The 25,736-nt window shown below is 48.2% G+C and overlaps 1 protein-coding gene across 3 annotated transcripts in view; it reads right to left on the reverse strand.

The window, feature by feature from the left end:
• Positions 1-25,736, reverse strand: part of Abl1 (ABL proto-oncogene 1, non-receptor tyrosine kinase) — a 112,116-nt gene that overhangs the window by 10,591 nt on the left and 75,789 nt on the right. For all 3 annotated transcript variants that reach the window (XM_021155765.3, XM_021155766.2, XM_021155767.3), the window contains exons 2-7: positions 13,560-13,733; positions 12,868-13,163; positions 7,359-7,631; positions 2,268-2,352; positions 1,774-1,951; positions 185-369 (exon numbers count right to left, since the gene is read on the reverse strand). In XM_021155765.3, the coding sequence (XP_021011424.1) occupies positions 185-369; positions 1,774-1,951; positions 2,268-2,352; positions 7,359-7,631; positions 12,868-13,163; positions 13,560-13,733 (1,191 nt within the window). The remainder of the gene's footprint in view (positions 1-184; positions 370-1,773; positions 1,952-2,267; positions 2,353-7,358; positions 7,632-12,867; positions 13,164-13,559; positions 13,734-25,736) is intronic.

The raw sequence follows: 25,736 nt of genomic DNA on the forward strand, positions 1-25,736 counted from the left end.
CTCACATACATAAAATAAATGAATAAATCTTTAAAAAAAGAAAGGAGGAAGCAGGAGTTTAAACTAAGCCAGAAATGAACCAGAAAGAGGGCTTAGTGGTGGAGAGACGGAGGTATAGCAGTAAAGAGCCTGCGAAGCAGAAGGGGAAGCCCCTGGCCAGGACTTCCCAGGACCCGGACCTTACCCCACACGTCCGACTTGATGGAGAACTTGTTGTAAGCCAGGCTCTCAGGCGCGGTCCACTTGATGGGGAATTTGGCTCCAGCATGGGCCGTGTAGGTGTCCCCTGTCATCAACCTGCTCAGGCCAAAATCAGCCACCTTCACCAAGTGGTTTTCCCCTACCAGGCAGTTCCGGGCAGCAAGGTCTCTGAGGAAGAAAAAGGGTCATCTGTGGGTGCTCCTGGCTGACTCCCTAGCTGTGCAGCTCCCCTACTATTGACAGGTATGACGCTGACAAAAGAAGACCAAGTGTAGTCCCCAGAAGCTTTCAAATACCCTGCTGTGGAGCAACAGTCCCTCAGTAAATACCAGTCGGGCGACAGCAGCAACACCATGAGCAGACAGGGTGGCAGTGGGGGCAGGTCCTGCCCCATGACCTGGAGTGTGTTAATTACCTCACCCATAAAATGACAACAGTAACAGGGTGTGCCTTGGGCATTGGGCAGCTGTATGTGATATCCCTACTTTCTTCTTGCTTCCTGATGTTGACTCAAGTGTTTGAGAAACTCTCGAATATAGTCACCTCCTGAATCTTCACGGGAGGAAGGGTCTAATCTTTGGTTCATGGCTGTTAACCATGAAGTCCTGAGGTAACTGGGAACCAAGGAATGAGAGTATGAGGCAGCTCAGGGCAACGGCTGCATGATACAGCTTGATCACCAGCAATGAGAGAGAAATTGAACACACAAGAGTTGTGCCTCATAGGATTTTGGTAAGGCATTTTAGTATGTGAATGGAGGGGGAACGGAGCTGGCCATGCAAGGCGAGCCACAAGTCAGGAAATCTCAATTTGCAGCATCAGAGGCTACACTTTGCTGAGCGACGGGAGCATCTGGCTTGGGCTCTCGTGGAGCGGAAAAAGATCTGTCTTCCGAGGGGCTGCCAGCGTTTCACACACGCTACTTATTCCTGGCTATGAAATCTCATGTCGAGGTTTCACACTTGAGTTAATTGGGTAGGAAAGGTCACCACAGTGGCGTGGAGAACATCTTGCATGACGGAGTTGGGCCAAGCCCATCAGGCTCCCTCCTGCACAGGTTGTCACTCTGCTAGGAAGCCACTTCCACCAGCAAAGCATGCAAACCCAGATAATTGTGGCACACTTGAAGGTCAAAACACTCTGGGTTTTAAAAACAGTAACCGGCTTGCATGTATATAATTCTCCAGCCATGGAAACATCCCTAAACCCGGTGACAGCTGGTAGGCAAGGAAACACAAAGAAAAGGAGGAAAAGCCACACAATGAAGCTAAGCCCAGGCAGAGAGAGGCTTTACCGAGTGAGTGCTGGCCTCAGGAATGCTCGGTTTCAGAGGGAACCAAGGCTATCAGGAAGAAGGTCTTTTACGAATTTCATTTAATATTCAACTAAATCCGAAATGGCTCAGAAATGAAACACTTCTTTCCCCAGGGATTAGCTGCTCCACTGGCCCAGGCCTTGAAGCATTTAGTCCCGCAAGCAGGCTGACGTCAGGCACTTGTGTCTGCCAGGACCAAGGCTGGGGCTGAGCCCTAAGACCGCACAGCTGGGTTCCTCTGCTTTACCCAGCCCTACCTGTGGATGAAGTTCTTCTTCTCCAAGTACTCCATGGCTGATGAGATCTGTGTGGCCATGTAAAGCAGCACCACGGCGCTCACCTCCTGCCGGTTACACTCCCGCAGGTAGTCCAGCAGGTTCCCATAGGTCATAAACTCAGTGATTATGTAGAACGGTGGTTCCCGGGTACACACCCCTGACAACAGAGACAGAGGCTTCAGCATGTGGCTCAAGGGAAGGAGCCCTAGGAAAGTCTGGCACTAAAGAAAGGGGTCCTGGCCTGGTAGGAGGGCTCAGTGAATAAAAGCACTTGCCACGCAGGCCTGACCCCAGGACCCACATGAAGGTGGAAGGGGAGAACTGAGCAGACAAGGCATTGTCTGACCTCCCCACACGCCCCGAAACACTCAGTTCTCCTTTATCAGGAAGGGGTGCCCACTCAGCCAGACATTTGGAGCAGAGCCCTGCAGAGCAGCAGTGGCGGCTCCTCTTCTGAGTCCGTGCTTGGTTACCTAGCAGCTGCACCAGGTTAGGGTGTTTGATCTCCTTCATCACCGCGGCTTCCTTCAGGAATTCCTCCACCTCCATGGTGTCCTCCTGCAGAAGGTAAGTTCAGATGCATGAGATTTATTTAGCAAGGAAGTGCCTAAGAGGGAAGACAGCTTCAAGGGCTAAGGCAGATAGCAGTGGCAACCTCCACTCAGTCTAGGCCACTGCCTCTGATGAGCACTGGATACACTGCCCTTGAGAGGCTCAAGGAGTCTTGTCCTGGTGATGTGAAGACTCCTGTGGGGCAAAGTCTCACCCAGGGCTCATGTTGTAAACAGCTGCCCCCAAGTTGATGGAGCAATTGTGGGAGGCTGTGGAACCCTCAGGAGCTAGGGCTTGCTTGGGAGGAGTTCTCATTATAGGCAGGTCTCGAAAGGTCAGACCCAGTCTCTGGTTCTTGAGCAGCTCTTCTCTTACTGGGCTACAATCATGGGAACAACTGTGCCACACACTCCTGCCACCACAGACCAGCCGCTCTGCCATGCTTTCTGCAGTGGTAGACTGAAAGCTTTGACACCATGAGCCAAGTTGGATCTTTTCTCCTTTCAGATGTTCCTGTCAGGTATCCTGTCTGGCCCAGTCGTCAACGGGCCATAGGTCAGAGTGGCCTGGCATTGCTGCCTGGGCCTTCTGCGGGGTCTTAGAACTATTTCTACAAGTACTGTTTGCTTCCCGACCCAACACCCTTAACATTAAAAGAGGAAACAGTGTGAAGAATCTGAAATGCAGCTGGCTTGAGAGATCCACTTTCCAGAGTGCCTCACACTGTCAGACAGACCCTGAACTACTTAGTTATGCACTGTCATGAGCACCTAATGAAGCAATCATCACTGACTAGGGGGTCAATCACCCAGATTCTAAATCAGTCTTACCAGCAGCTCTCTGAGGACTCAGAGAACCATCTGTGTAGGTCACACAACACAGGGCCAGAGATGGGCCCTTTCCAGGCTGAGTCTGAAGGGCTGTGGTCTGTACTCCTCGGCCTCCTTAAACCTAAGCCACTGTTGCTTTGAATCAACTCCCACAAGCAGGAAGCAGCAACAGTGAGTGGCAGGGTCTCCCTAGCTGCAATAACAAGGCTCTGGAGGCAAGGACAGTAGGCCACATGTGGTGTCTGCAGGGAGTCTGCCTGTGTGGTACCGAAGAGGTTTCATGAAAATCAGCTTCCCTGGGCAGACAGCCTCATCAGACCTCATGCTAAGTGTGCTTTTGTTCTTGGTGCTTTTCCGCTTTGGTCAGCCGCAATGAGAAGCAAATCATGACCAGAGCCAGCGTGATGACTAGAGATGCTGTCTACTGTTCTTTAACAGCATGGGCTGCTCTCATGTACTACAGCATGCGGGATGTTGCTGCCCAGCTGTGCAGAGGACATTCATCCCATGCCGCCCACCACTGGCTGCTGGGCTCTTCAAGTCTCTTCTGTACCTCAGTCTCCCAAAAGCCGGTCTGGCTCTGGTGTGCAGCACTCTGAAGTACCCGGTGACACACCATGGATACCTGCCAGAGCCAGGAGTCAATGCTGCACAATACAACTGGTTTTGACACAGCTGCTCTCCAGTGAGACGAACATTTAAACCTTTCTGTTCTATAGCAGTGCACCATAGTAAACCTCACAGGCTCATCATCAGAAATGTCAGCTGTTGTGGACCACATACCCTGATCCAGAAGACCAATGACCTCAAGGCAGAATTATTTAAAAGCACCTTCCTGCTTTGACTACAGATCCCCACGGCCTCTCACACATGGACTCACACCCTGTGCAATCATTCCTTCCTGTCTATCTGCATATCTGTCTCCATCACACACACACACACACACACACACACACACACACACACACACACACATCACCTATGGGGCAATTGTGGGGTCTTTTTCCTTTCAGAAAAAACAGTGTGAGTTTGTCTCCCCCTGCTGGAATTACACATGATTCAATTAATCATTTAAACTGTAACCTAATGTTTTTAAATATCGAAATTTAAAAGACAAACTAAAAGACCAGGGAGCTGGAGAGATGGCTTAGCGGTTAAGAGTACTGACTGCTCCTCCAGAGGTGCTGAGTTCAATTCTCTGCAGCCACATGGTGGCTCACAGCCATCTGTAATGGGATCTAATGGCCTCTTCTGTCATGCAGGTAAGAGCACTCATAATATACAAACAAATCTTTAAAAAACAAAAACAGCTGGGCATGACGGCGCATGCCTTTAATCCCAGCACTCAGGAGGCGGATTTCTGAGTTCGAGGCCAGCCTGATCTACAAAGTGAATTCCAAGACAGCCAGGGCTACACAGAGAAACCCTGTCTCGAAAAACCAAACAAACAACCCAAACAAACAAACAAACCAAACCAAAACAAACCAAAAACAAACAAACTCCTCGTTCCAATCTGTGAGGTCCCTCTGCTTATTTTTTAATTCATGGCATCCTTCTGAAGACATTTCCTTTTACACAAACAGAACTATGAAGGCTCAGGTGGAAGAAACGCTGGGAGGATTTTCCTTTCTCTCCTTAGTCCTTGTGCTTATGCTTGTCGGGAAAAGAAGGCTCAACTGCTCGCTTCATGGGGCCTGCATGGCTCCATCCTTGTGGGAGACAGCAGGAACTTTGAGTCAGTGCTATAGGGAGGCTAAGAGGACGGCTTGTCAGTTATGCTGACCTGGCTTTGCTGCTGTGTGAGACCCTGGCAACTTAATGACCTACAACCCTCACCCCACTCTTCTGTGAATCTTTCTTTTCTTCTGTCTTTCCTTTTTAGAGGCAAGGGCTCACGTGATGATCGATCTCAAACTCCTGCTCCCCCTGCCTCCACCCTCCAAGAGATGAGATTCCAGCTGTAGACCATGCTAGTGATCAAATCCAAGGCTCTGTGCATACTAGACAAGTACTGTGAGCCAGGCCACATCCTCAGCCTTTAGACTTGTTTTCAGTGACTGGCCAGCAGGCATTGGGGACACACTCCAATTGCAGTGGCTGTTACCTCTGGCCATAGGGATGGAACAAGCACATGGCTCTTTTGGAAGGTTTTCTAATGAATACTGTCTTCTCACGGGCACTGTGAAGCGAGTGCCTTACACAAGCAGGCCTTGTGCCCCCTGCTGGCTAAGGATGGGAGAAAGCAATGCTCTGGGAGGTTGTTGAAGGCCAGCAGGACTCTCTTGAGAGGAGTTTTACAGCAAGGGGAGTCCACAACGCAGTCTTTCTCAACCTGTGGGTTGCAATCCCTTTGAAGTCACATATCAAATATCCTGCATATCAGATATTTACACTTTATAACAATAGCAAAATGACAGCTTTGAAGTAGCAATGAAGTAACTGTATGTGAGGAACTGTGTTGAGGACTGCAGCATTAGGAAGGCTGAGAACACTGACACACAGGATGTGGAGGAAGGTTTTCCTAAGGGGCAGAACTGAGGCGCATGTTTATTTTCATGGGGTCTGAGGAGTAAGACTGTAAAGGGGGGAGATGGTGAAGAGCTGGGTGCCTGGGTTTGAGTCCTGGTTCAGGGCTCTAGCTCCCACAGCTTTAGTGCCAATGCCTTAGTGCTCACACATCTCTCAGCACCACGAGCGAAGGAGCTGCTGTATGGACCTGTACATCGCACACTCAGAGCACTGGGCTATACTAACTCAGCAACTGGCCATTTCTGTAAGTTGTGTGGTTCTCAACTCTGCCAAGGAGGTCAAGAGCCAAAATCCTTTACGCCTCTCACTGAGAAATGGATAGCAGACGGCAGAGCCTCACTCCTGCAGGGCTAGGCCGTATGGGGGCAGTTTATTTAGCAAGCTGCATGTGTGTGTGTTAACACCTCCAGAGTGAGTGCACTGCCCTGTTCTGGTCAGGTGCCATGCAGGATTACCTACGTACCCACCCAACAGACCCTAGTGCTCTTTACCAACCATGGTGAATACACTAAGGAAGTTCTCTTCAGAGAAAACACCAGAACAGATCCTCCTCTGGAGTACTTCCTGCTATGCACAGCTGCAGCACTGCCCGTTCTATCCAGCACACCGTTCTATCCAGTGCAGTCAACACTGCCTCCTCCCCGGACAGGAGAGCCTGGCACCACCCTGACCCCCTGCGCTGCCATCATCGGGGTTTTGTCCATGTCTGTCCGATGTGGGTACCCAGGACTCAGCCCGTTTGGCAAACAAATGTGAAGAACTCATATTATGACATTTTAAAAAGCTGAATTTAGAGAATGCCCAAGAGTCCCCCAGGCAATCCACCCGCCCTGCCACTCTCCTCCCCCAGCGCTGCTCTGCCAAAGGAAGTAAAATGCTCAATATGATGACTGGAAGCTGCTTTTCATTCTGTAATGCAGCCTTGCTCTAAACAGTTATTATGGCAATTAAAAGTCCCAGCCTCTATTTTCCTGTCTCTTATTGGCAGAGCCGGGGCTGTCAGATGTATTGGATGGCTGAGCTGAGACACAAGTACACAGTCAGTGGAGAGCAGCCATTCACAGGTTATCATCAGAGTCCATCCAAGACACGCGCAAGCAAGCAATGTAGTGCAACACTAGGGGGCACTCTCATCACAGGGACAAGCTCCGATCATGTATATTCAAGGAGGAACATGAGCCACCTGCAAACACGACACACAGGTCAACAGTGGAGAGGTGTGTGGTCCTGTGATTCAAGGAAGGCCACAGCCTAGTGACAAGCAGGACTTGCTTCTGTTTGCATGTGAGAGAACCAAAGCACGCCAGGACGCCACACACCTGCCTTTCCTATCAGCCCACAGATGTCCACATGGGACTCACGGCTCAGGATTCTCCTCCAGTCCAGCCTCTGTGCTTCTTTCTCTCAACTCCCACAAGGATGCAGCCTCCATGTCACCCAACAAGAACAGAAGGAAGGCTTTGAAAGAGCACAGCTACAGAACCAGTGTCCTCTAGTAACTAGCCTTTCCCGAGCCTCAGCACTGGGCAGTGCTCACCATCTGCAAAGCCACAGATGGAAGACGCTCAGCCTCACACAGAGGCAATGCCGAGGAGGCCTGAGGCGCTGCCGAGCCACAGCAGACACATCCCCTCACCCTTTGACCAGGCCCACCTTCAAGGTCTTCACGGCCACAGTGAGGCTGTACTTCTTCCAAACGCCCTCGTACACCTCCCCGTACTGGCCTCCACCCAACTTGTGCTTCATGGTGATGTCAGTGCGCTCCATTTCCCACTTGTCGTAGTTGGGGGACACACCGTAGATGGTGGGCTTGTTGCGCTTGGGAGCTGGGTAGTGGAGTGTGGTGATGAGGCCATCAGCCACCGTGGAGTGATGGTGAACTAACTCAGCCAGAGTGTTGAAGCGGCTCTCCGAGGAGACGTACAGCTGAGGAAGAAAAGGGAACAGTCTTCATTCACAGAGCTAAACCCCAGGGGGAAAGAAAGGCTCTACACACTGTTTTAGAGTCACCTGTAGCAGCTTCTTCTAGCAGGGGTAGAACTTACCGACACAGATGCTCAAAAGCCCCAGGGCATAGACACCTGCCTCTGCTAAACCCCACCCAGCATTCCCCTCCTTAATCTCCAATTTATTACTTTTAATTAATTTTTTAAATGATTTTTGTTTTATGAGTATGGTAATCACATGCATGCATGTGCACCATGCGCATGCCTGGTGCTCTTGGAGGCCAGGATAAGTAACTAGAGTTACAGAGAGTGGTTGTGAGCCACCATGTGGGTGCTGGGATTAGAACTGGGAGTCTCTGGAAGAGCAGTAGCCAGTGCTCTTAATCTTAACCCTGTAGAGACATCTTTCTAGTCCCTACCCTCCAATTAAGTGTTTTCCCTGTGTCCAGTATGAGGCCACCACCAGGATGGAGGACAGTGTGGCTCCATACCCAGCCACGTTTCTGTCAACACCTTGCAGGCCAGGAGCCAGCATAGCCTTTTCCAAGATGGGACACAGGAAGACTGAGGTAGGAGTACTTTCAGGCTTCTCTGAGCTACAGCACTGGGGCAGCAGTAGCAGAAAGCATTCCGTGGGAGTGCAGCCACCTTTGTTCCCTGCTGCTGCTGCTGCTGCTGCTGCTGCTGCTGCTGCTGCTGCTGCTGCTGCTGCTGCGCTATGGGAAAGAAATGCTCCATGCACATCTACACAGACAGCTGGGCTCCAGGCACAGCGAGCACTAAGCACCTGACTTGCCCCAGCAGCAAATTCACAGTGGGGGCTGTAGGGGTGCTGGACTCTGTGAGTGCTGATACTTGGTAAGACAGGGCAGACTGTGACTACAAAGGTGACATCTGGATAGCACAGAGGGAGGCAGGAGGAAGGCCAAGACATACATAGGCTGTAAGTTATGCTGGCACCACTGGCTGACGGTCTGCACGCATGGCCTCCAGGCAGCATGTGGTGTGGTGGGGAAGCTTTAAATGGTGTGGTCTCATGAGGCGGTTAAGGCCTTCCTGGGAGCCCAGAGTTCTCCTGCTCCAGAGTACAAGAGGGGGTTACAAAGGGGTCAGCCCGGCCCTTCCGTCCCTCTCCAATGAGAAGCCTGTTCCTGTCCTCATCAGCTGACTGACTACTCCACTAATCTACTGCTCCTGGGCCAAGGGCCTGTACCACGCTGCTTCAATTTTCAGCTTTCCCCACCAAGAGCTAAATAAAACTGTTTCTGTGAATTAGCTGCTTCAGGTTATTTCACTGTGGCAATCAAATACAGACACAATTATTTTCTATGGCTTACAAAGGCGATAATCACAAGGGGGTAGCAAGCTCCCTTCTCTGCTTGTCCCTTGTCTGCTTGTCCATTTTTTTACACTCAGGCAAGCCAAATTTGAATCTATAATTCTACTAAAATAAAAGTCCAGGACAACCAAGCTTTGCCTACACATGTTCCTCACCCTTGTGTGACAACTGTGGTCTCTGTGTGAGAAGCTGCCTCTGAGCACAGAAGCCTCCAGGCTGAAGAAGCCCCTCTCACCTCAGAGCACCTAGAGAGGCTGTATGAACCGCTCTGGAGCCACAGTAAGTTAGACTAGGACATGATCTGGGGAAGGAAGGGGCGCGAGGTGGCCCCACCATAAACTTGAGACCCACACAATGTTGCCCACAGCCCTCCCCTCAGTGCTGATCACAGTGTACTCTGTACAGTTTCGGGGGACAGCTCCCCTTCTCTGCCACTCCCCAGAGAGCTATAACTGAGCTCATTCTCCAACCTAAAATTTACATGGCATCATTAAATATTACAGCCGGCTGCCCTCAGGTACACTGTGGCTCCATCCCGGCCATGTTCCTAGAGTCACACATCTACTCTGGCGGCTGCCTTCTGCCTGCTCTAGTTTTTTGAGTAGAACTTCAGTGATAATCAGGATGAGCAAGGGGATTTCATGGTGTGTTCTGAGAAGCAGGGGAAGCTAGTACTCTAAGGGGCTTGTTCTGTGCTATGCTTGCTCCACAAGCATACAGCATGCCCATCCAGGGCTCTGCCTCTTCCTGTTCATGAAGAAACTCCCATACTGACTCTCCTTGGTGCCACGCCATGGGCACATGCCATCTGTGCTTAAGAACTCACCGTTCCCTCCCAGGGAGGCAAAGCCCAGTTAACCTAGAGGCCCTGGGGCCAACTCTTCCTGCCTGGGCTCCATTTCGGTTAATTCCAGCTTATTGCTTCTGACCATGAGAACAATGAACTCTGTGGAAACTTCAAGGAAAGAAAAGGCTTTGAGGCTCTTGGGAGCAGGGGATACACGGCTGTGGCTGCAGGAGTAAGAATGAAAGGCAAGAGAGGCAGAGTCACCCAGGAGGAAGCCCTGCCCAAAACTGCCTCGGAAAAGCACAGAGCACCTCAAGAGGGAAACGGGAGTCATGATGACAGAACAGAGATCCTTTGGGCCTTCAGAAGGATCTTCTGTACCCACTTGTTGGTTGAGGATTGGCTGATTTTGAAACAAAATATAAGCATTATCAGTCCCAGTCTGTGCCTCCTACCATTCTTAAATGTTCTCTTAAGTAATCAGAGGATTGCATCGAAGCAAAGCTATGTGGGGAGCATTCTTCAGTATTGAGCCCCACTATCCCACCCACAGCTGTGGCACCTCCCAAATCCTGACGCATATCTCCCACTCTAGGGACATGATTCCACCCAATACAGCTTCCTTGTATATACTCTCTATAGATAGAAGCCTCATCAAGGGCTGAGAAGTCTCCAAAAGCTCTGAATGCTTGGACAGTTGATAGAACCTTGTCCAGGAAGGGTAGAGAGCAAGCTGTTCGATGAGCAGCTGGTCATGGGAGAGGCCTCTCCACACTGAGACACATACCAGCCTTTAGACAGAGGGATCTCAACACTTCCCCACTCTGAGCAGTACTTAGCCTAAGCACAAGCTACAGAGCTGCCTCTTATATCCACCTGGTTGCACTGTTCTGAGACTGGTGACTAAAGGATTCTGGGAACAAGACAGCAATGTTTGCTCAGTGTGGACCTCAGTGATCATCCTAAAACAGCCTGGCTATGTTAAAAAGAAAGCAGATGGGAGCAAGCTGTCCGCTCCAGGGGAAAAGGCACTTTGTAGCCTGAGGGCTCTTTCAAAGGGCCACCACCCCAGAGTCCACTCCCCATCGTAAACATCTAGCTTTACCCAACACAGCTGGGGCAGTGGCTCTAACTGCAAGTTGCGTGGCTAGACCGTCTGAATTAGGAAACACCTAGGGCACTTTTCTGATGAAGCACAGCTTGGGTGCTTCTGTGATGGGTTCTCCAGCATGGATTGGGTGGGGAAGACCATGCCCAGTAATGCGGGCTGCACGTCCCATGGGCTGATGTACTGGAGTGAGATAAAGAAAGCCAGTGTATTCCCTGTTTTCTGCTTCTTCATCCTCTGGGCTATGAGCAAGCAGCAGCACCTACGAAGAGGCCAGCCCCAGCAGGACTAGCCAAATACACAAACCTTCCCTTCTGTAAGTTGCTTTTGGTGAGGCATCTGATTAGTGCTGAGAAAAGGAATTAAAATGTACCAGTAACAGACTGATTCTGCACTGAAACCACAGTGCTACACTATACTGTCCCAGAGACAGGCAGGAGAATGTGAATACTCAAGACCAAAGAAATCAGAGAGGCATATGGATGGGCACGGTGGCACATGACTTTAGTCCCTGTGCTCTGGAGGCAGGGGCAGGCCAGCTTGGCCTGAAGAGCAAGTTCAAGGAGGACTATATAGATGCTCCTATGGTACAAATGAATGTGTGAGCCGCCGGGAAAATGCTGAAAAGATCACAAGGGTGCCAGTCTCCCAGACACAGACTGTAGGCAGGGCTGCAGCTAGCTATCCGAAGTCTCACCCTAGAATCAAACAAGTAGGAGACCCACAGGCTCCATACACCTGAAAGTGGGTGCACAGACTTCTCTAAGCAGGAGAAAAGCAAATTTAATAAGTGGAGCAAGAATGACACACAGGCATGAATCCAGTAGTGTAACAAAGATGGTGTATGGTCTGGTGAGATGCTATAACCCTGTGAGGGTGGTTTTTAAAGGGCTTGTAACCTTTACTTAATTCAGCCATTATACTGTCCATGCTTATACCAGCACAGAGAAACAAATGTAACAGATCATAGACTTGTTTCGGTTTTGTTGCTATCTTTACACTGTGGCTCACTATGTGGGCTGTATTCAAACTCAGCAATCTCCCTGCCTCACTGTCCCAAGTATTGGGCTTACAGGTGTAAGCCACCACAGGACACTGACAGAGGCAGGTCCACATGTGCCACTGTGAAATCCTCCAAAACACCCTGTCAGATGGGGGATGGCCAGGTGCATCAGTGTGCAGGCGTCACTTGTGCCTCTGCTTCATAAAATGATATGCTGGGTAAGTCTGAAAGGAGCTGGCAGCAGTGGGCAGACTGAGCTAGGAGACAGAAGTAGTTTTCACTATACTTGGTTTTTGTCACTTGAAATCATGCACATACGTTACATATAAGTAAGAAGCAAAGCTGTGTGTGGCAGTGCACACTTGAAATCCCAGCACTCAGGAGGCAGAGGCAGGAGTGTTGCCACAAGTTTAAGGCCAGCCTGGACTACATAGTGAGTTCCAGGCAAACAGCATTACATAGCAAGATACTTTCTCAAAAGCAAACAAAACCTGTGTGTGTATATAGAATGCATCCACAATATCTGCAGTTCTGCAGTGAGAACAGGGTCATGCTAGGTGAGTGCCATACATGGAGCCAGATCACACACCCCTCCCCCCCTGCCCGCAACCACAGTTCAGATGCTGTGGTCACTTAAATAAGAATGGTCCCCACTGGCTTATATATTTGTGAAACTAATGGAAAGTCCTGCTGTTTACCTGGAGGATTCCTAAGATCATCTGTTTTGTCTGAAACAGGGTATTCACCTAGCCCAGGCTGCCTTTGAACTTACTATGTAGCCAAGGATAGCTTTGAATTCCTGATCCTTCTGTCTAGGCCTCCTGCTGGGATAACAGGTATGAGCCACGGCACCCTGCTGGAGGCATCCTGATCTAGCCTTGCTGCCAGAACTCACCGTCCTGGGCTACCATCTCTGTTCCCTCTGTGCTTCCCACAGCCCATCAGTTCCGCTGCAGGTCCCAGTCAGGGTGTCACCCACCTTGCCATCAGAGGCAGTGTTGATCCTGTAGTGGTACACCCTCCCTTCATACCGCAGCGAGATGGATCTCTGGCCAGGGCTACTCTCACTCTCCCGCACTAAGAAGCTGCCGTTGATTCCGCTGCTCAGCAGATACTCAGCAGCATTTCGAGATACAGGGCCATGATACCAGGAATGTTTCTCCAGGCTGTTGACGGGGGTGATGTAGTTGCTTGGGACCCATCCTTGGCCATTTTTTGTTTGGGCTTCACACCATTCCCCGTTGTGATTATAACCCAAGACCCGGAGCTTTTCACCTTAGAAAAAAGAGTAAACAGACATATCAGTGGTCACTGGCTTTCTTCTGTCTAACCTTTCTCCATCACATGTGTCGCTCAGGAGTACACAGGGGACAACTGTGCCTCGGCATCTAAGCTCATACAAATTTACTCAAGAGTTTTGTTCCTATTGCAAGGAAATGTTTTAGGGAAAAATGCTTTTGCTTGGGGAATTAAAAACAGTAGAAAACCCCCATGTTTCCAGCCTGGGGTTCAGGTGTCTTCTGTAGGAACATGGGGAAACGTGTAGCCCTGGAGCCCCCCAAGGGTGGGTGCTATGCTCTGCAGGCATTTCTGCTCTCAAATTATAAAGGGAGCAAAGGACAGGCCACTCAGAGCTACCCCTCCCCCCCTTGCTTGCCATCTCTCCTTTACCTTTAGTGATGCTGAGAGTGTTATCTCCACTGGCCACAAAATCATAGAGTGCCACAAAAAGGTTGGGGTCATTTTCACTGGGCCCAGCAAGAAGGTTTTCCTTGGAGTTCCATCGAGCTGCTTCGCTGAGACCCTGGGGCTCAAAGTCAGACGCCACTGGCCTCTGCAGAGCTTCTGCAAGACAAGGAATAGGCAAATGAACATGGAAGAGAACCTGGGAGAGCTGAGCTGAAGTCACTGTTTAACATCTACATAGTAAAATGCTTAGTTGTCTTTGTCAAGTATTATGCAAAACATAATTCCTTATGGTGGTTTAAGTAAAATGGGCCTCATATGCTCACATATCTGAATGCTAGGTCTGGGCTTCAGAAATGGAACTGTTTGGGGAGGATTAGGAGGTATGGTCTCACTTGGTTCCCAACATCCATGCCATTCCCAGTTAGCTCTGCCTCCCGCACCATGCCTGCCTGCTGCCACACTCCTCACCATGATGGTCATGGACTCTAACCCTCTAGAACCATGAGCCCCAAATTAAACATTTTCTGAGTTGCCTTGTTCATGGTGTTCTGTCACAGCAACAGAAAGGAAACTAAGGCATCCCTGCTCCCAAATAGTTTAGGCCTTTAAGTTCATTCTTTCAGGCAGGCAAGATGGCTCCGCAGGTAAGACCAACAGGTGCCACACCTGACAAGCTGAGGTTGATCCCCAGGACCCACATGTTCATTGGAGGGAACTGACTCAAGAAAGCTGAGTTCTGACCTCTGTACCCACCATGGCATACGCACCCCCCCAATAAACGCAATAAAATTCATTAATCCAATATGAATTTTCTTGGAAATAGACATAATCCATCTCTATAATCTGCCACTTTCTACAATATGGAGTATACATTCTTTAAAACACTTTTTATTTTTCCTCTTTGTTCCAGTTTTTCTTTTTGAGACAAGGTTTCTCATAACCCAGTGTCCTTAAAAATCCCGATTTGGGCTGGTGAGATGGCTCAGCGGGTAAGAGCACCAACTGCCCTTTCGAAGGTCCTGAGTTCAAATCCCAGTAACCACATGGTGGCTCACAACCACCCGTAATGAGACCCATGCCCTCTTCTAGTTGTCTGAAGACAGACAGCTACAGTGTACTTACATATAATAAACAAATCTTAAAAAAAAAAAAAAAAAAAAAAAAAAGCTGGGCGTGGTGGCGCACGCCTTTAATCCCAGCACTTGGGAGGCAGAGGCAGGCGGATTTCTGAGTTCGAGGCCAGCCTGGTCTACAGAGTGAGTTCCAGGACAGCCAGGGCTATACAGAGAAACCCTGCCTCGAAAAACAAAAACCAAAAAACCCTCCCGATTCATCCGCTCAGATGCAGGGGTAGCAGGCCTGTGCCACCACAGCTAGCTTAAAACACTTAACTATATCAATGTTGATATAAATAACCAAACACTGGCCATTTCAGCCCCACTCTATTCTGGGATGAGAGCTGGTTTTTGTGATCTCTACTTCAAAATGCCCTTCTGCTTCTGCCCAAGAGAGCTGTTGCCCACAGGAGACTGCCTCTCTACCTTTCTGCCAACGTCCGTCCCCTCCTCTTCCCACTCGGATATGGTCATCCTTACACATTTTTAGCCTGTGAAGGCCCTGCCCGTCTCTTGTGTTCTGAAATGTGTCTGTCCCAGCTGAGGCTGGAGGTGACCAGCAGCAATTGCACCACACATGGCACTGCTCACAGACAGCTTTCCACTCCATCCTCTTTCTAGCCCTGATTGTGTGACGTCTGTCTCAGACACCTTTGTGGTAAGTTTGCAGAAGGGTGCTTCTGAGGAGGCCAGTCTCCTCTAGAAGGCACAGCAGTGCAGAGCTGTGCAGAAAAACCTCAATTCCACTTGAGTGAGATCACAATGAGAAATCAAACTTGCGCAACAGTTTGGACTTAAGAGTAGAAAACTTACAAAAGAGCCATGCGCAAACATTAACACTCATCATGCCCCCATATAGAATTAGAGGACTATCCATTACCCCTGCCCCCAAAACCATCATTTTCTTGGGCAGTAATACCCATTTTGGGGATGGGCCTGACTTCATTCACCTAAAATAATATCAATAAAATGATGGAAAGCTATCTGTAGTTCCAGCATTAGGGAGGCCCGAGGCATGAAAAGTACCTCAAATTCAAGGCCAGGCTGGGTCACTGTCTTAGTCAGGGTTTCTATTCCTGCACAAAACATCATGACCAAGAAGCAAGTTGGGGAGGAAAGGGTTTATTTAGCTTACACTTCCACATTGCTGTTCATCACCAAAGGAAGACAGGACTGGAACTCACACAGGGCAGGAACTTGGAGGCAGGAGCTGATGCAGAGGCCATGGAGGGATGCTGTTTACTGGCTTGCTTTCCCTGGCTTGTTCAGCCTGCTTTCTTACAGAACCCAGGACCACCAGCCCAGGGATGGCACCACCCACAATGGGCCCTCCCGCCTTGATCACTAATTGAGAAAATGCCTTACAGATGGATTTCATGGAGACATTTCCTCAAGGGAGGCGCCTTTCTCTGTGATAACTCCAGCTTGTGTCAAGTTGACACACAAAACCAGCCAGTACAACTGACCCCTTGTCAACTTGTCACACAAACACATCACTAGTAAGCCTCAACCCTTACTTTCTTATTCATCCCCAAGATCTAAATAACTCTAAAAGTCCCACAGTCTTTAAAAGTTCTTACATATTAAAATTTCAATCCCTTTAAAATGCCCAATCTTTTTTTGAAATTCAAAGTCTTTTTACAATTCAAAGCTTCTCAACTGTGGGCTCTACTAAAATACTTTCTTATTTCAAGAGGAAAGAAAAAATATCAGGGCACAGTCACAATCAAAAGCAAAATCAAATTTTAACCGTCCAATGTCTGGGATCCACTCACGATCTTCTGGGCTCCTCCAAGGGCTTGGGATACTTCTCCAGCTCTGCCCTCTGTAGCACACATCTTGTCTTCTAGGCTTCAGCTGTGCTCCACTGCTGCTGTTGTTCTTGGTGGTCATCTCATGGTACTGGCATCTCCAAAACACTGCTGTCTTCTGCTGCAACTGGACTGCACTGCACTTTCATAAATAGTCTCTCATAGATTCTTTTCATGGTGCTCAGCCTCAACTTCTCTGCATGCCCCCTTCAGTCCTGAGCCTTCAACTGCCACTGAGGCTGCACCTTCACCAATGGTGCCCAAGCATCAGCTGCTACCCCTTCATGCTTCAAAACCAGTACCACCTGGGTGACTCAAATATTACCAAGTCTGACTCTGGAAGAAGCTTCTCTGTGCTCTCAGGAACCCCTCCGGTAAGATTTCACCTTAGTGATGCTGGTCTCTTCTTAATCACTGCTAATTTCTAACCAGCATCAATCGTCCTAGTAATGAAAATTGGTGCTTCTGCTATCTTGTTAATCACAGCCGATTCTTCAGCCCCAGCTAACCAAAACCACAGAATCTTCACAATCAATCAGCATCAGCCCTGATAAGAGTCTTTAATCTTCCCTCTGAAATTTCACAAGCCAGGCCTCCATCTTCTGCACTATTCTCAACATCATCTTCCAAGCTCCTACAGAACATCCTACAGAGCTCTTAACACTCAACTGGTCTTCTAGATCAAAGTTCCAAAGTCCTTCCACAGTTCTCCAGAAAAAAAAAAAAAAAGGTCAGGCTGTCACAGGAATACCCCACTCCCAGTATCAACTTCCATCTTAGGGTTTTATTGCTGTGAACAAACACCATGACCAAGGCAACTTACAGGTTCAGAGGTTCAGTCCATTATCATCAAGATGGGAGTAAGGCAGTATTTAGACAGGCATGGTGCAGGAGCAGCTGAGAGTTCTACATCTTCATCAGAAGGTTACTAGGAGAAAACTAACTTCCAGGCAACTAGGATGAGGGTCTTATAGCCCACACCCACAGTGATACAACTACTCCAACAAGGCCACACCTACTCCAAGAGAGCCACACTTTCTAATATTCCTTGGGCGGATTATATACAAACCATCACATTCTACTCTCTGGTCACCATAGGCTTGTTCAAACATATGAGTCTATGTGGGCCATACCTAAATACAGCATAATGTAAAATACATTCAGTCTAACTTCAAAAGTACCCATAGTCTATAGCAGTCTCAACAATGTTAAAAGTCCAAAGTTCAAAGTCTCTTCTGAGATTCATGTAATCACTTAACTGTAATCCCCAAAGCAAGACAGGAAACCAGCTGGGCAAACTCGAAACTCTGCATCTCTATGTCTGATGTCAACGCAGTCTTCAGATCTCCACCTCCTTTTTCATCTTTGTTGACTGCAACAACTTCTTTCTCCTGGGCTGCTTCCACTCCCTGTTAGCAGCTTTCCTCAGCAGATACCCCATGGCTCTGGCATCTCGAACATCTTGGGGTCTCCAAGGCAACTTCAATATTACAGCTTTTTGTTTCAATGTCTGGGATTCACACATGATCTGGGTTCCTCCAGAGGGCTGGCATCACTTCTCAAGCTCTGCCTTCTGTAGCACTCTAAGCTCAGGTTGATCCACTCCACCACTGCTGTGGCTGTTCTTGGTGACCACCCCATGGTACTGGCATTTCCAATACACTGGAGTCTTCCACTGCAATGAGGCTTCCACTGCAATAGCCTCTCACAGGCTCTCTTCATGGTGCCAAGCCTCAACTCCTTTGCATGGTCCCTTCAGTCCTGGGCCATCAACTGTAACTGAGGCAGCACTTTCACCAATGGTCTTCTATGCCCTCTCACAGTGCCAAGACCCAGCTACTCTTCATGACCCCTTCATGTCTTCAAAATCAGTACCACCTGGGTGACTCTTACCCATTTCCAAGTACAGCTGTAGCACAAGGTACAGCCTTGCTGTCTCTGGAGCTTCTCTGTGCTCTCAAAAAACATTTCCCAGAAGACTTCACCTCAGTGATGCTGGTCTCTTCCTAATCATCACTAATTTCTTAGCTCTAGCTAACCAGCATCAATTGTCCCAGCAGTCCCTTCTATTTTTCACTATAAAGCCAGAACTATGTGGCCAAAGCTGCTGAGTTCTGCTGCTTGCTGGGGCTGGAACATGGCACCCTTATTCTATTACATCTCCACCAGCTTTCTCTTTCCAGCTTTCTCTTCTTAGGCTCCTTCACTGCCTAAGCTTCGCTGTCTTGGACCTTGCTCTGTAGACTGACTTTGAATTCAGAGATCTGCATGCCTGGCTTCTAAGCATTGGGATTAAAGGTATGGCCCACCAAACCTGGATTTAAATTTTTCTTCACCTAGAACTGCTCTGTTCTAGGCTGGCCTTGAACTCAAAGCTCTCCTTTGTCTCCTGGGATTAAAGGTTTGTACTACCTTGGTTGGGCCTAAACTTAGCTGGGTGGGATCTTGCCCCAAAGTCACTACTCCCTTAATTCAATTAAATATCCTTGAACACAGGATTCAGCTCCATTTCACTTCCTGGTGCTCCTTTAAAATTCAAACCATATATTTTGTATTTTTCCTTTCTCAGCTTGCCGTGCCTGTTTAAAATGCGTTTCTTCAGACTTAACCAGAGAACAAAGTCTCTGCTGGGCTTTTTTGAGATATCCTTTGTCGATGCAATTAAATCTCTTTACCTCAGGAGCCTCAGGCAGTCTCTTCAGACAGTGGCAAAACCAGCCGCGTTCTTCACCAAAACATCACAAAACAGTTTCTTGGCCACATATTAAAATTCTTCTCCACTGAAAGCTCTTGGGCCAGCGGTCTACACAGTTCACATGACCCTCAGCACCACTGTCTTCCATATTCCTACTAGGTTGACACATAAGCCCAAGTTAAAGCATTCCATGGCTTTGCAAATCCAAAGTCCCTAAATCCACATTCTTCCAAACAAAAGCATGGTCAGGCCTATCACAGCAATATTCCAGTTGCTGGTACCAACTTCTATCTTAGGGTTGCCACTGCTGTGAACAGACACCATGACCAAGGCAACTCTTATAAGGACAACATTTAACTGAGGCTGGCTTACAGGTTCAGAGGTTCAGTCCATTATCAAGGTGGGGAGCATGGCAGCATCCAGGTAGGCATGGTGCAGAAGCAGCTGAGAGAGAGTTCTACATCTTCATCTGAAGGCTGCTAGCAGAATACTGACTTCCAGGCAGCTAGGATGAGGGTCTTAAAGCCCACACTCACAGTGACACACCTACTCCAATAAGGTCACACCTTCTGGTAGTGCCACTCCCTGGACCAAACATACAAACCATTACAGTCACAAAGTGAGTTTGAGGCCATCCTGGGGGCATGGAGAGTGTTCAAGGCTAGGTAAGTGCTACACAGTGAGACCGTGTCTCAAAAAATGATCGAGGAAGAGAGGAAGGGAAAGCAGACATGTCTAAAGGGTGAACAAGACCCATAAACAGACAATTCATGGAAAACTAAAATCATCATTGGACATGGAAAGTGTGAAGTCTCACTAGGAACTGAAGAACGGCAATCCTTCAAACCAGTGGGCCCTTCTAGACAGTGGTGGGCATGAAGGTGAGACATCATGATGGCAGGCGGTCCTCTACAGCGCCTGCCTGCAGCAGTGTGCACTGCTGGGTCCAGTGTAACACAAATCACCTCAGTCTCACAATCTTTCAACATCACTGGCAATTTATCCCAAGATATGCAAACAATGACTTGTGTATACCCATTTAAAAGACAGAAAAAAATTGAAAGGTCCAAAATACCCACTGACTACGGTAAGCTAAGCTATTCTCTATCCATAAAACAGAACACTTCAAAGTCCACTTGGGATGTTTTAGACAGGGCTCAGTGGCAGGACACCAGTCTGCAATATGCAGGCACTGGGTTTGATTCTCAATACCACAAATAAGTAAACAAAATACTTTCACTGGGGAATATGTTTATAATACATTCATTAAAATTTTATATTATATTCTGGCATATACAGTAACATCCTAATTTTATAAAAAGCAAAGAGAACCAGAAGAAACTGGTCACCAAGATGTGAGCAGCAACTGACCCAGGGTGTGGAGGGTTGGTCACAAGGCTTTTCAGCTTTCTTTACACTCTTCTCTATTATGGCTCATTTGTTACCATGACTAGGTTATTTTTATAATCAGCTTACAACCCCAACACTAGAATAACATGTAAGTAGAAGCCAGTATGCTTACATAACAGACAATTTAAAATGAGCAGCTCTGGGGAGAGGCTCCTCCCACTGTCCTGAAAGAGCACTTATGTGTTTCCCTGCATGCCCCAACCAGGGGCCAGCAGCACAGCATTTTGGAAGGCTGGGCCCATACAGGAAATGAATGCTGTGTCACGCGTACAGAAGTGCTTTTCTTCTCAAACGCCATTTGACCTCTTCTATCAAACATTCTGTTGCATCTGGATTTGATCAGTTACATAACTAGAGGAAGTGGCCTGGAAAAACACCTGGAGTAAGCAGGACACATTCTGCTCAGAGGTGAGGAGTGAAGCAGGCCTGTCCCCAAGGCTGAGATAGAAGTTGACAATGTAGGTAGGGGGTGAAAAACCGTCGTCCTGCAGCTGCCTGTCCTGCAGCTGCCTGGATCCAGCAGGATGGCCTCCAAGCTCTCTCTCTCAACCCCACCCCATCCCCCAATCCTGGTCCTCAAGTTAACAGCCAAAGCCCAAAGGGAAGTATTGCTCATGTGTGCCTCTGGATGGAGACATGGAGTGCAGCAACAAAACCTTCCAGCCAATTCCCAGTCCAGGCTGATGTCAAAACTGACTCACAGTGCATCAGCGCCAAGTTACTTTCTTCATTTCATAGTCAGCCATACTCATCAACTGTAAGAATGATCACAGCTCACCAGGCCAAAGTTGCAGAATGTACTTAAATTTTTGTTGCTCAAGACATTAACTTTCTGCCATTTCCACTGTCAGGAAACCACCCCATCACCACCACCAAAAGATGCCTCAAAGAGCTGCCCTCCTAGTCTCTCAGCAGGTCTTTGACAGTATTTATTCTCAGACAACAAACTGCACCATGCAGTACTGACTCTCTCTTCTCTGCCACAAGCAGTTTCTGCTGTGTGTGTCCTTCTAAATGACATTTTAAGTATATTATATTTCAATTTTTAAATGTGACCATTGTCCCCTTTAAGAGCACTCTGTCCTCTTGCTGTTAGTTAGGAGGTCGCTGTCCATCAGTGACACTCAGCAGGAGTTGCTAATCAGTCTGCTGCAGCATCACAGACTGGCGCCATCTGAAAACTACCTCTAAACCACTAGAAAACCCGGGCTCCTCTCAGAGGGTATCATCGGAACGTTGGAAAGTTCAATAGGAACTCTGCACACAATTTACTTGTTTAGACAGTACTCTAGGAAAACTGCTTGAGTATGTTAAAGGTCCTTTTTATTAAACTAAAAAGAAATCCCTTTTCAAGGTTGCGAGTCACTGATGAAGACTGTTTACAGAAGATCCTTGGATGTGGCAGATCTGGGCTAGATCGCTGTGAGGAAGGAGGGGAGCCAGTGGCTGCCCTGAGACCCAGGGGAAGGACACTTCACTGTCTCAGGGAGAGGGTAGAATTTGCCTCCAGGAAAAACATCCCCAGGAAGCTCCTGACTTCCTGTTGGCACTGGTCCCCAAGTCCCTGTGGAGTGTGGGGCAGCCAGCTGCACAGCACTCCCCACAGTCCTCACCTTGGGCCCTGGGAGACACTTCCTCGTTGGGGAGGAGCAGAAAAGGGTATGTCCCTGAACACACAGTCCCATTTCCTGTGCTCATTTCAAGGACTTAAGCCCTGCCAAAGTAACTTTTTTTCCTTGGTGGCCCCTTTGAGATTTCCTCTGGCTAGAGGAATCTCTGCAATGTGCAGATCTGTAAAACAGACCCTTTGCAAAGGAGAGGGCTTCATGTTTTAGCTCCTTTCTGTTCCAGCTGATGAGGTCATGCTCAGAATATTCTCAAGTCAGTCTGTAACTGTTTCATGCGTTCCTCATAATGTGAGGTTGGAGGAAAAGTCTTATTTCCCACAATGTGAACCTGCTGAACGCCACTGCATCCCTCTTATCACTCAGACCCTCACCCACAGTTCAGATTATTAAAAAAACAAAACTGCATTTAACTAAATACAGCCTTTGTATTACCTCACATCCAGAACTCAATTTTCCCAGCACCCCCGAAACACCGAGTCACAGGGTGTAGAGGAACTGGAGTGGAGAAGTAAGAACACCACAGCCATCAGTGACCTCCCTCGTACTGGCCCTGGGAGAAGCAGCCGGTGAGAGCTTGATAGCTATAAAAGTGAAAGCCCAAGAGGGGCTTGTCTCTGCAGTGCCAAGACAGAGCAGATGGGGTCTCCTCAGGGAGAGGAGACAGGAGACAGAGGCAGCACTCAGCGAAGAAGGGGATGATCCAAGGCAAGCCTGACACCCCAATCTCAATAAAAACATGCTTCTTTATGACACCTTTGTCACCAAGGCAGTGACAGTGTGAGCCCCTGCAGCTGTAACATGTGGTCCTGGCTTCTGATGGAGACTGCTACCATCTTGTGCTTCCTGTGTTCTTAAAGAAGCAAAATGGCTGGCTCCAGCTAGATATTAGTGAAGCAAAGATGATTTCTTTGCAAGATGACCCTTGCAAGGTCATGAGCCCCTCCCAGTTTCCCATGACCTTCCAGAGTAACAAATTCCTTCACAGGGCTGCTGAGGTGCCCAATGATACCCAAGGACCAAAAGAGCAACATGAAGAGCCAACTGGAGGCTGGTGTGTGCAGTGACCAGAGTATACTGTGCAACTTTCTCTTAAAATGATGCAGTTCTTCTTTTCTGCTTCTGATATCATAGGTACTAAATGAAATAGGATTCTAGAGAAACCTCTTTTTAAAAAAAAAACAGTTTGTATCATCGCAAGGCTTAAACATTTGCCTTGCAATCTTTCTAATACTTACCCAGGCAACTTAAACAACATAGACTTCTCCCTGAACTTCTGATCCTGTCAAACAGCCCAAATACTAAGCTTTCTGAAGATACAACCCTTGTTCCCAAAATTTAAAAAATATGAAGGAATCTTGTATCACCCTTTAAGGATCATTGTTGGGGCTGGAGACAGGGCTGAGTGGTTAACACTTGCTGCTTTTGCAGAGGACCTGAGTTAGGTCTCCAGCACCCACATGGCAGGGGCGGGGCTCACAACAACACCCTCCCTGTTCTCTGTGGGCACCTGCACACAACATGGCATACATAAAAATAAAAATTAAAACAAACTATTTTAAAAAAATTAATCTATTATTAAAGTAGTCTGTAATTACTATTGGTGGAAAAACTATTTTTAAATTTTAGTGTTTATGAGTATTACGATTTGGGGGGGGGTGCATGTGGGGGTCAGAGGACAGCTCTTTGCAGTGGGTTCTGAGGTGGAATCCAGGTCATCAGACTTGCCCGGCAGGCACTTCATCCATTCAGTCACCTTGACAGCCTTCTAAAGAATCTAAAATACAGACACCACCATCTAAAACCTCTCAGAGCACATGTCACCCAGGCCCATGTCAGTATAGCAGCCACAGGTCACCCTACCTCGACCCCACCTGCCATGTAAGGACCGTTCTGAAAAACCAGTCAGACTACTTCCTCTCTGTTACTGGCCAGCCACCGTTTATTAACAGTGTGATCCAGGCAATGCTCAGAACATTTTGTGCCTTGCAGGGTATGTAGCTGTTGGCAGCTTTTTAGACACTGCTCTGAAGTCTACATGTCTCAGAAAATGACACCGCCAGTCCAATCCATGGTAGGGAAACTTCAGGTTCCACCTGAAGCAGGTGGCAAGGTCCTACAGGCTCCAGGTGGGAGCTGTGCTCTTCCATCTTTCCAAACCCTTTGAAGTCCTACTTCCCCAGCCCCTGCTATGTCAACTGACTGATCCCACCAAAACCAGTGGCAGGCTCTTCCCAGCCCGCAACATCCTCCTGCCTTTCCCATCTGTCACTGGACCTCCCTCCTACCTTTGTGCCCCTGCATTATTACAGCTCCCTCTCCACCCACACTTGAGCACTTGGTATTGACTTTGTCACCAGCTATAAGATGACAAGGACCTCCTCATGTCCCTGGCTTAGATTCTGATATGGACAAGCTATATTAAAATCTTAGCACACTTGTATCAAAGATGCTCCTTCCCACACCTGTCTCTAGGACACCAACAATTTCAGCCAGCTAGATTCAGGAGGGGTCAGCACAGTGCAAGCACAGCATAGCACAGAGCAGAGCAGAGCACAGCACACAGCACATCACGGCACAGCACATCACAACACAGCACACGGCACAGCATACGGCACAGCACAGCACATCACAACACTGCACAGCACACAGCACAGCACAGTACATTACAGCACAGTAAGGAACAACACACAGCATAGCACAACACAGCGCAGTGCTGGGAAGCTCACCCACCATGCTTGTTAGCAAGGAGCAAAGTATTTTTATATCAACTGAAAAAGCGCACTGTTAAAAACCTGTTAACCCAAACAAAGCCAGCAGAAATGTAGGACAAAGCAGCCTGTCCAGAAACCCTCTAGCACAGCCCAGGGACACAAGGAATTGTTTTCAATGAAACATAAGGTATGTTCAAGATCTTAAAACAGGGCAGGACACAAAAACATATCTCTCTGTTCTTTCAAACCAAACAGGCAGACAGTGGTGCAGCCCTGGATGTCTCTATACAGAAGTTCCTACACTGGCTACAGACTCCAAGCATAAATAGTGAGCCTGCCAACAAAACATGGGCTTATACTCTGTCTTAGGCCTGTACAGCAGACTGAGAGCCAGGGATAGACTCAACATGCTCATCATGAGGTTCTTTGTCTTTTGTGTGTGTCTTCTGGGTCCTTGGGACCTGGCTGAACTGGACCACTCATTGGTAGCCAACTCCTTTAGAAGGTCTCACTACTATTAGCATTTTTATTGCTAATTTGGATCATTGAAACACACTGACACAGACACACATGCATACACACAGGCAGGACTCAGGCTCCAAAAAGCCATGTCTGATTCTACCCCCAATCCAGAGTCAAAGTCAATTTTAAGATGACCGTGTAAAATGTGCTGCATCATAGAGGGTGGAGTAAACACTGGAGCTCTATGGACTCAGATAGGAGGTTCAAGTCCAGTTACTCCCTGGGGTAAGCACTAGCTAGTGACCCATGAGGAGAATCGGCACACCT

This window comes from Mus caroli, unplaced genomic scaffold (assembly GCF_978045245.1).
Source record: "Mus caroli unplaced genomic scaffold, Mus_caroli_1 scaffold_2, whole genome shotgun sequence".
Lineage (NCBI taxonomy): Eukaryota > Metazoa > Chordata > Mammalia > Rodentia > Muridae > Mus > Mus caroli.